The sequence below is a fragment of the Cryptomeria japonica genome, chromosome 3, assembly GCF_030272615.1.
Source record: "Cryptomeria japonica chromosome 3, Sugi_1.0, whole genome shotgun sequence".
In the NCBI taxonomy this organism is placed as follows: Eukaryota; Viridiplantae; Streptophyta; class Pinopsida; order Cupressales; family Cupressaceae; genus Cryptomeria; species Cryptomeria japonica.
The window spans coordinates 913,364,366-913,374,416 of record NC_081407.1 but is presented as its reverse complement, the minus strand read 5'-3'; the positions used below and the strand labels follow the sequence as shown (position 1 = coordinate 913,374,416).

The 10,051-nt window shown below is 37.0% G+C and overlaps 1 protein-coding gene across 2 annotated transcripts; it reads left to right on the top strand.

The window, feature by feature from the left end:
* Window positions 1–7,925: 7,925 nt before the first annotated feature.
* LOC131072803 (protein PARTING DANCERS homolog) lies at window positions 7,926–9,832 on the top strand. 2 transcript variants are annotated; one of them, XM_058009166.2, is made up of 7 exons: window positions 7,926–8,363; window positions 8,441–8,529; window positions 8,600–8,695; window positions 8,792–8,886; window positions 8,974–9,014; window positions 9,092–9,169; window positions 9,259–9,832. In XM_058009166.2, the coding sequence occupies exons 1-7, from the start codon at window positions 8,226–8,228 to the stop codon at window positions 9,406–9,408; spliced, it is 687 nt and encodes a 228-aa protein (XP_057865149.1). In that variant the 5' UTR covers window positions 7,926–8,225; the 3' UTR covers window positions 9,409–9,832. The 2 variants fall into 2 exon arrangements, with proteins under 2 accessions (XP_057865149.1, XP_057865075.1); XM_058009092.2 differs by having other exon boundaries at window positions 9,086–9,169.
* The last annotated feature ends 219 nt before the right edge of the window (window positions 9,833–10,051 follow it).

The window sequence follows — 10,051 nt, the reverse complement described above, 5'->3', positions numbered from 1 at the left end:
AGCAAGCATTTCAGATGCTTAAAAACTATCTCATGAATCCACCATTGCTGATCCCACCAGATCCAAGTAGACCGTTGTTACTTTATATCTCAGCAACCAGTACAGCATTGGGTGTACTACTGGCACAACATAATGCAGAAGGAAAAGAGTGTGCTATTTACTACATCTCTCGCACACTGGTGGGCTATGAACTCAATTACACGCCTATTGAGCGAGCTTGCTTAGCAGTAATCTTAGCAGCCACTAAACTGAGGCACTATCTGTTGACACACAAGGTACAACTCATTACAAAGATTGATCCACTCAAGTATTTACTCAGCAAAGCAGCATTAATAGGTCGCTTGGCCAAATGGGTGATGATTCTAAGTGAGTTTGACATTGAGTACGTGGACCGTAAAGCTATCAAAGGTCAAGTTATTGCAGATCAGTTGGCCGATGCACCACTCATAGGCGATCATCCTCTCATTTCCAATTTTCTAGATGAAGAGATATTCATGATCACAACAACACAACCATGGAAACTATATTTTGATGGTTCATACACTAGGCATGGCTCGGGGGCAGGCATTCTGTTTATCACACCTCAGGGTGATAGCCTCCCGAAGTCTTACAGGCTCACATTTCCATGCACAAACAACATAGCAAAGTATGAGGCCTTGATCATAGGACTCAGGTTAGCCGTACAATGGAAATTACAAGAACTGCAAGTATATGGCGATTCCCAACTAGTCATTCGACAAGCAACAAATTAATATCAGACCAAGGATGATAAACTCATGCCATATAAGCAAAAGGTGGACAATCTAAAGGCATCATTTACTACTATCACTTTTGAGCAGATACCAAGAGATCAGAATCGAGCTGCTGACGCTATGGCTACCATCGTATCTCTCTTAGATCTTCCACAGAATTCAATACGCTACGAGTTCTTGGTAGAACAGCTTTGGATTCCCGCTTATGATATCCCTAAATCCGAAATGATATGTCGCCTTGTCGGTTTTGAATCCCCATGGTATGGTGAATTCTACACCTATCTTCGCGATCATACCCTTCCTCCCAACCAATCAAATAACCAACGAAAAACCTTCATTCGCCAAACTACTCGATATACCATTATTGCCGAAACCCTATACTGACGCGGTCTTGATGGTACTCTCCTTCGATGTTTGGAACAAGGTGAGATAACAAAGGCTTTGGAAGAGGTCCATGAAGGAATTTGTGGGACTCACTCAAGTGGTCCGTCACTAGCCAAGAAACTCCTGCGCAATGGATACTATTGGCCATCTATGGAAAAGGATTCCTACTACTTTGTCAGAAAATGCAAGAAATGTCAAGTTCATGGTGACCTGATACATGCACCAGCCCAAGAACTGCAACCAATCACAACACCATGGCCTTTCTGTCAATGGGGTCTTGACCTTGTGGGTAAAATCCATCCATCTTCATCCAATGGCCATAAATTCATTATTACCGCCACTGAATATTTCACAAAGTGGATCGAAGTTGTTCCACTTACCCAAATCACCGGCAAGTAGATCGCCTCATTCATCCTCAACTACATCATCTGCCGGTATGGTGTACCCATGTCTATCATCACAGATAACGGTCTTCCTTTCAAAAATCAGGATGTCCGTGAACTTTGTGAGAAATTTCATATCCAACACCGCTTTTCCACCCCCTATTACCCACAAGGCAATGGTCAGGCCGAAGCATCCAATAAAAACATATTAAGAATCCTCAAAAAGACAGTCAATGATGTCGGCCATGATTGGCATGTTCAACTAAATCCAGCGCTATGGGCATATCGAACTAGCATTCGAACCCCTACAAGTGCAACTCCTTATTCATTGGTCTATGGTGCAGAAGCTATCTTGCCTATTGAGGTCGAGATACCGTCACTACGGGTTTCCTTGCACAATCTCATTGATGATGAAGCTTACAGAGTCTCACGTCTTCAGGACTTAGAGTTACTTGATGAGAAGCGACAAGCTGCATACAATCACCTCAAAGCCTATCAGCAGCGCATGAGCAGAAGCTACAATCACCGAGTTAGACCTCGTACATTTGAGGTAGGTGATCTTGTTCTACGAGAGAATCCTCGCAACCAACCAAAATGAGAACATCAGGGCAAGTTTGAATCAAACTGGCTGGGCCCATATGTTGTCACTGCTGTATTCGGGTCCGGGGCATATCAGTTGGCTACATCAGAAGGAGAACCGCTCGCAGATCCAATCAATAACATGCACCTAAAACGGTTTTATACCTAAGCTATACAGAGCATCAGGCTCCCCTGCATACCAGAAAATACCAAAAAAAATTCAGAAAAATATCCTGAAGAAATACAAAAACATTCAAAAAAAGTAAAGAAAAATCATGCATCCAAACGGTCAACAACCACTCCGGTGGCACCTTGGGTAAGTACAATGCTGAAAACCTGGCAAACAGGTGCCACTCGTAAAGACAATGGCTCCACTATCTTTCAGGCTCGTTGCGATCACATACATACACACATCCATCCATCCAAACCATGGCTTGTTATTTGATCTATAATCAAAGATAGTACTTCATGCGTCTTGCATCCCACTTTTTCATAGTCATGTCTACACTTGGGGGCAATACCCTTAAAAAATCTAGATGATGGAAGTGGATTCTACATTACTGGTGATTCATTGACAAAAACATTCAAAAAGGTCTCACAAAATCCAAAAACATCAAAAAACATCAAAAAATCAAACAAAAAAAACATGGCAACACATTGTACATACCCATCCATGTAGATACCAAAATAAACATTGACAAACTACTCACACAATGACCATTTACCAATCAACCACACAATCAACATCAACAATCAAACTGTCTTCAACAAGGATGCATCCTTCCTTACCAAAACAAAGACAAAAGTGACGTTTTCTTTGACAAGAAAATTATGTTAAGCTATCAAATACTTGGTTGATTTGGGAGTACAATCGTTCATTTATCTGTATCAAGATCTTGCAGCATTGTTTTGTATCGTTTGCACATTATTCCGATGAAGTTCTGGGGCATGTACTAATGGTGTCTACATGGGAAGTTCACCAAGCTACGTGATCTTATGCCAAATACAGTCATAGATCATTACGGCTTGTTGACTACAGCGTATACCTCGACCATATGAGCATGAACCATTACCAAGGATGCTTATTCTTTATTCTTTATGTATATATTGTTTGTTTGCAGGAACAATGCTCTTCCTTTGGTTCTTCCTACCTCATCCAAACTGGATAAAGGTTTTTATCTCTTAGTATGGTATGCACTTGTCTCAGGATATGATTAGCCTAAGATCAAGGAGGACGATCCAAGTCATGCATGAACAGAGATAATCCTTGTCTGTTCCGCAAGCAATACTCAGGTCAACTTGATCCATTATATCAAGTTGCTTGTATTAACTTGCTATATCAAAATCCATGTAAGAAATACACTGGTCATCTTGAATCTTTATGTCAAGTTGCTTATATTTTCTTACAACATTTTAAAGCTCAATGATGAAAAATAAAGCACCATGGATCATCATTCCATCTCATTTGTATATATTGCATTCCGTTGCATTCCATCCATCCATACATTCATAAATAGCTGCATATCATTCATACATAGTAATGACAATGGATACTCTATTTTCCTCTTCTTCCATAGGAATGTAATAGGTCCTCCATTTCTTCTATCTAACATTGAACCCCTCCCCACCCTCCCCATCTCGATAATCACCATCACATACCCTACATCGTGTCCCAATCAACCTAATCAAGCCACGTTCATCACCGTCCATCTCTAAATAGGAGGGATTGTGTTTCCTATCCTAAGTCATCCAATAAGTCAAGAAAGTTACTCTATCTGCACAGATACATCGACTCCCACACACCTAGACTATCAACAGATACTCTGATCAAGTATCTTCGGGTCTCAACAGGTAATCGATCATGGTAATCCTAGACTACATCAGGCATTTATCATAATGACCTAGTCTCAATGGGGCTGCTATGATTCACCACAATCATCCATCCCACGCACACACTATCAATTGATCAACCAATCAAACACAATCCAATGGACAATTACATCAATTGTCTAAGTCTCAACGAGTATTTTGCTTCATATACCTTGACTTCATCGAGCAATTACATCAATTGTCTAAGTCACATCAGGTCACTTTGATTCACTTACTCAGACTTTATCATGTCCAAGCGACCAACTGACATCAACTGTCACGCTTTGACTTGACCGGGGCAATTAAACCGATTGCACCAGATTGTCTAACCAATTTTGATCAATTGTATAGCATCAATCCAAACCCCACACTACATCTGCTATGTATCTGTTGCATGACCTCAGGGTACTCGTTAGCTTGTTGTTTCTTCATATTCACTCCATTTTCTCCCATTCTTTCATCATTAGTTCTAATTTCTTCTATTCTACCTCCCCTCCACTTTTCATTCTTTTTCGAGAGATCGCCCGATTTTTCAAAAAAAATTTGGCCCATCTCTCAAGGGGCATACCACCCATTAAATTTACATTTTATGGGGCATTTCTTCACACCTATTTTTCTTTCTTTGAAATGACGCGATAAAACTGCACCGTCTCAAAGAGGGGCAAATGTAGTCACATAAATCTGTCCACTTAATTAAATGAATACTTAGTATTTATTTGATTATTTAACCATCAATTAATAATTAATTAAATTAATATTTAATTAATTCATCTTAACCCTCTTCTCCTATTAATTAAATAAATTATTCAATTTATTTGATTTAATTCACTTAACCAAATTCAGACCATTAATTAAATAAATAAATCATATTTATTTAATTAAATATTCTCTCACATTTAAATAAATTAATATTTATTTAGATCCCCCAAAATCCCACCTCTCACATTTAAATAAATTAACATTTATTTAAATCACCTTTATCCTCTACCCACTTGTATTTTCCTACAAATGCAAGTTGCACAATTATTTTAAATAAATAATTTATTTAAATCACCTTTATCCTCCACCCACTTGTATTTTCCTACAAATGCAAGTTGCACAATTATTTTAAATAAATAATTTATTTAAATCACCTTTATCCTCCACCCACTTGTATTTTCCTACAAAAGCAAGTTGCACAACTATTTTAAATAAATTATTTATTTAAAATCCTATTTATCCTCACCCACTTGAAACCTTTAATGGTTTCCCTTAAAGTATTCAAACTTGATGGCTTTAAAGTCTTCAAACTTGATGGCTTCCTTCTATAGTCTTCTTAAGACTTTAATGGTTTTCCTTAAAGTCTTCAAGCCTTTAATGGTTTCCCTCAAAGTCTTCAAGCATTTTAATGTTTTATCTTCATTTTTCTCATTTAAATAAATTAATATTTATTTGAATATTTATCCAAATGCAAATTACACCATTTAATTGAAATAAATGATTTTATTTTAATTGAAAATACCAAAATTTCTCCCACTTGCATTTTCCTACAAAATCCACTTGCATGCCTAAACCCCTTCTAGAATTTTCTAATCACTTCTAAATAACCTAACCCCTTCTCTAAACTTTGTCACATTCCTAAGCAAAAGGGAAGTCACTTCTCAAACCCTCAAAGTCTTTGATAACCATTAAAGGCTTTCAACCTTCAACCACTAAATGGCTCAAAGTCTTTGATAACCATTAAAGGCTTTCAACCTTCAACCACTAAATGGCTCAAAGTCTTTGATAACCATTGAAGGCTTTCAACCTTCAACCACTTAATCCCCAAAGTCTCCAATAACCATTAATGGTTACCTCAAACCCTCCCACATGGTTAAAACATTTGTTTTGACTCAACCTCTACCCAACCCAAAGGTCTCATCAGGCCATTAATGCTTTGACCATGATTATCTCTTAAACATTTGCACAAAGGTTTATCCTTGGATTAACTCTTAATCCAATGGGTAATCTTAATTTGGACTTGACCCTTAGCCTCTAGATAACCATGAGGTCTTCTCAGGCCTTTAATGCCTCCAACCTCTTCTCTCAACCCAATCCTATGTCGACACTTGTCACCATTTTATTGGTGCCAATTGTGCACATGGATCCCCAACTTTCAATCCTAACCCTTGTTAAGATTGCTCAATCTTAACCCTTCATTTCCCCATTTCTTCTATAAATAGAACCCTTCTCCTCAAGCAAAGAAAGAAAGCATTTTAGAGTATTGTTGTTATACTGGCATTAGCATAGAGCTTTCTCATAGCATCACTATTACACTTGCATAGCATTTGCTTATCATATTCAACTATCTTGAATCTCCATATGGCATCCATGGCTAGTGCTAAAAGCTGAGAGCTACACTCATTTGGGACTTGGAGAGGAGAGGAACAAGGGAGGAGCAACTATGAGCATCTTGATTAGCTATTTTATTCTATGTTTATATGCTTTCTATTTCATGCTTAATATCTCTCTTGATATGCCTATTTAGGATAATCTTTTGTTGCTAACACTAACGTTTGTTTCTTGTGCTCTTGTGTGTGTTGCCATCAAACAGATTTTCTAATCCTTTTTGCAGAGCATCAATTACTAATAGGTGAACTAAGCTAATATGGTATGTAGGTTTATGTAATGTACAAATTGTTGATATGTGGCGACTTATCAGCAAAGTATTGTACACTTAGCATGTATCCTCGTCAGGAAAAAAAATTTGGATGTTTTTGTTGATGAAAATCGACATTGTAATAAAACCTAAAAAGAATGACTTTGTTTGGTGCCCTAAAAACGCATGTTATAAGCGGCTGGGATGCTTAAGGCATTGTGATGTTGATGTACTATTTTTGCTGGATAATAAGAAAGATTGGACGGTTGTGTATGGTGGACGTAACCCATTCTGGGTGAACCACGTTAAATCTCTGTGTTATCTGTGTCCTGTTTTATTCCTTTATCTTTTGTATTTAAATCTGCATATAATTGTTTGTTCATATTTGCTTCGGATCTGCTTGAAAACCTAACACAAATAAACCCTCAAAGTGGTCTTGAATCCAAATAACAAACCCCATTCAAACCAAAATAACGAGTAACAAAGAGAAGAGGATAGTTTTTATTCGCATAATGTCCAAAATCCATAGTCAAATTAGAATCCTAGACATTTGAAGGAAATGGCCAATGTGCTAGCTTCTTTTTTATTTTATTTTATTCAAACACAACACAAAAAATGAGGATAAATAACCTATAAGAACCTATAAATGATGTTCAAACTCAACCTTGGCACTTAGAGGAACCTCAATCCATCCAAAAAGTGTGCATCTCTATTCTTCCACACCCCCCTGTATTTGTTCCTAACAAATGTGCCTATTTCAACTAGTGAAACCCCCATTTCTTTCTTCCTTTCGTCATCATTTGTGCCCAATCAATTCCTTTTCATCCACCTCAAGGCATACAAACATGTTGAATGGCATGGCATGGCCTCCTCTAAGTGTCATCACCAAGAAGATCAACGAGGCCATTTGTTATTTTTATCAACCCTCACAACTAGGTCGTAACCCTTTCTTGCTCACCTTTTTTCCCATCGCATCTTCTTCTTTGCTTCGTTCATTCATTTTGTTTGTTTGTTTCTTCTTTCCAATATGGTTGATGAAAATGAACCCTTTTAATTTATTATTATTATTTTCTTATTGATTAATATAATTCTTACTTTATTTTTATTTTTTCTCTTTAATTTTATGTATATTATTTTATATGTATATATATAAATGATTTAGTATTACTCCCTATTTTAGATTATCGAAACTAAAACCAAGATTATCGTCACACCGTCATAACATAAACAAAACCGAATGATCAATGTAATCAAATGAACATTTAAGTTCTCAAAATTACTTGTTTTGGACAATCCTTACATTTAATAGCATACTATGTGCTCATACCTAATTATGACAACATATAGTTTAGGCAAAAGTGTTATCATCAAGGTTTTAACATTGATTGTTTCTATTGAAATAATTTTAACACTGAATTGGCCTTAAATGATCTTTCAAACTCTCTTAGCGGAAACAGAGAATCTGCCTCACCCTGCACCTCAAGAACTTGAATCGATGATAATCTTTGCATAATCCACTAGTTAGAGATTAGTTCAGTTCGTCAAAAACATAATTCGTTCGTTAATTTTGACGAATAACTGGTAAGAATTTGAATAGCTTTCAATCTTACTGCAAAGGAAGTTTAGTTCAGAGAAGAAGAAATGGCGGCAGCAGCGAAGAAGGTTGGAGTTTGTATCATAAATACGAAATGGAGAGATGAGAATCCTCAGCTCATACATCCGCTCTCTTCCCTGCTCAGGGCAGCTAATTACACACTTAATTTCAACAAGATTGCGCCTGTAAGTGCCCTAAAATTCACTTATTTAATTTTCCAAAACCTTTATACGCTAATTAAGCCATGCTTAAATTTTACAAGGACTTCATTTTCAATACGGCGGGGGTTTCAGTCGCTTTCATCCTCATCTCAAGCTGGAAATCCGGACATTTCACAGAAACTTTTAACAGGTAAAATCTTCTCTGCACATCTTCGTTGATTATTTGTAAGGATTCCTTTTATTAATCCTTTTCTTGACAGAATTGAGAAGATGAGAAGTCAATTTGGGAATTTGTATGTGATTGCGAGCATTTGTACAGAGGAGGACAACCAGGCCTTCATACGTTCTTATTTCAAGTAAGGCAAATAGAAAATGTGACCGATGCGCTTTGTTTTTCGTCTGTGATGAAAGTTTTGAAATATTTAGGGTTTTTTTAATTTTTGGAAGTTCAGGTCAGGTGTGGCGTTACAGAAGCCTGCATTCGTAGCAGTGCGCGATCCGTGCATGGGATTTGAGAAGATGCTGAAATTGGCACTTATTCATGGAGGCAACGCACTTTACTCCCCTGTGTTTCTATTGCCTCATGGATTTTCATGATTATCTCTTTAACTGTTATTTGTGCTCTTTGTTTCAGAAATTAAACGGCACGATGTGGCTGCAAAGATCCAAACCGAGGTGAGTAAGTTTGCATATTTGTATTTGTATAAATCTATTTACAAACCCTTACCTCGGTCCTGCTTTTGAAGCGGAAGACATTCCTTGAAAGTGTGGAGGCTTGCATTCAAGTGTTAACAGCCATTCCTGGGATTGATACTCATGATGCTCACACGGTAATACTATTATCGTATAATAGAACGCATAGTATAATTTATTTTATATTTTATTTTATTTTATCTCAAGTGCAATATTCCATTTCCAGTTGATGCAGGGCATAGGTTCAATTGAGGCGATTTCCAAGGCATCCAAGAAAAAGATATTGGAGAGCACTGATCTTTCGGATGCCAAAGCAGAAAAGATTGTCAAATTCTTCAATGATCCCAAATACTACCTTAGTCCCAAATTCAATTAGCCTAAAATTTCATTGGAGACTAGTCTGCGGTTCAAGAGCAGAAATAAATAATGCATGAATTGGCCACTTTTTCTAACAAATACAAAAATTCAAATTTAAGGTTCCTAAGTGTGAGGTGCAAACGGTCTTTATCTCCAACACGATCTGTATTTGTTTTGTTTGGCTGAGTGAGCCGTGAGTCGAACCTGTGCCATTGGTTGCAACTCTAAAGTTTAGAGCCGAAACGCTTGTAATTGTACAGTTTAGATGAAGGGTACACTTTCATTTTACACGACTGAAAGATAATTGTAGAATTCTTGTGTGGATTTGTCATATTATTGTAGAATTCTTAAGATAATGTATCACTGTCATACTGTTATTGAGAAAGCTTTAATAGTTTAGTACATCAGAATATCAATTTTGAATAGCATTAAACTTCGTAACAGAGACTGATTACAGCTTATCATGGTTTTCATCGAGAGAAAGGCTTGTCCTATGTCATCTGAAGCTAAAACAAATCACGAGCAAGTTCTCGTTGGTTAAAATAATATCCGGAAGCAGATTTAAAATGTTTTAAAATATGGGATGGTGTTGTTGTCACATGGATTTGCATTCGATGCAAGTTTGAAATTTCTACAATGCAGTGATACATTGGATTGCTCTG

What these genes read in the sequence shown, in the direction of transcription:
- LOC131072803 (XM_058009092.2), top strand. Translation starts at nt 8,226, where the DNA reads ATGGCGGCAGCAGCGAAGAAGGTTGGAGTTTGTATCATAAATACGAAA. An exon ending in TTCACAGAAACTTTTAACAG is followed by an intron (nt 8,530 to 8,599) that starts GTAAAATCTTCT and finishes TTTTCTTGACAG; the next exon opens with AATTGAGAAGATGAGAAGTC. An exon ending in ATACTCATGATGCTCACACG is followed by an intron (nt 9,170 to 9,258) that starts GTAATACTATTA and finishes TTCCATTTCCAG; the next exon opens with TTGATGCAGGGCATAGGTTC.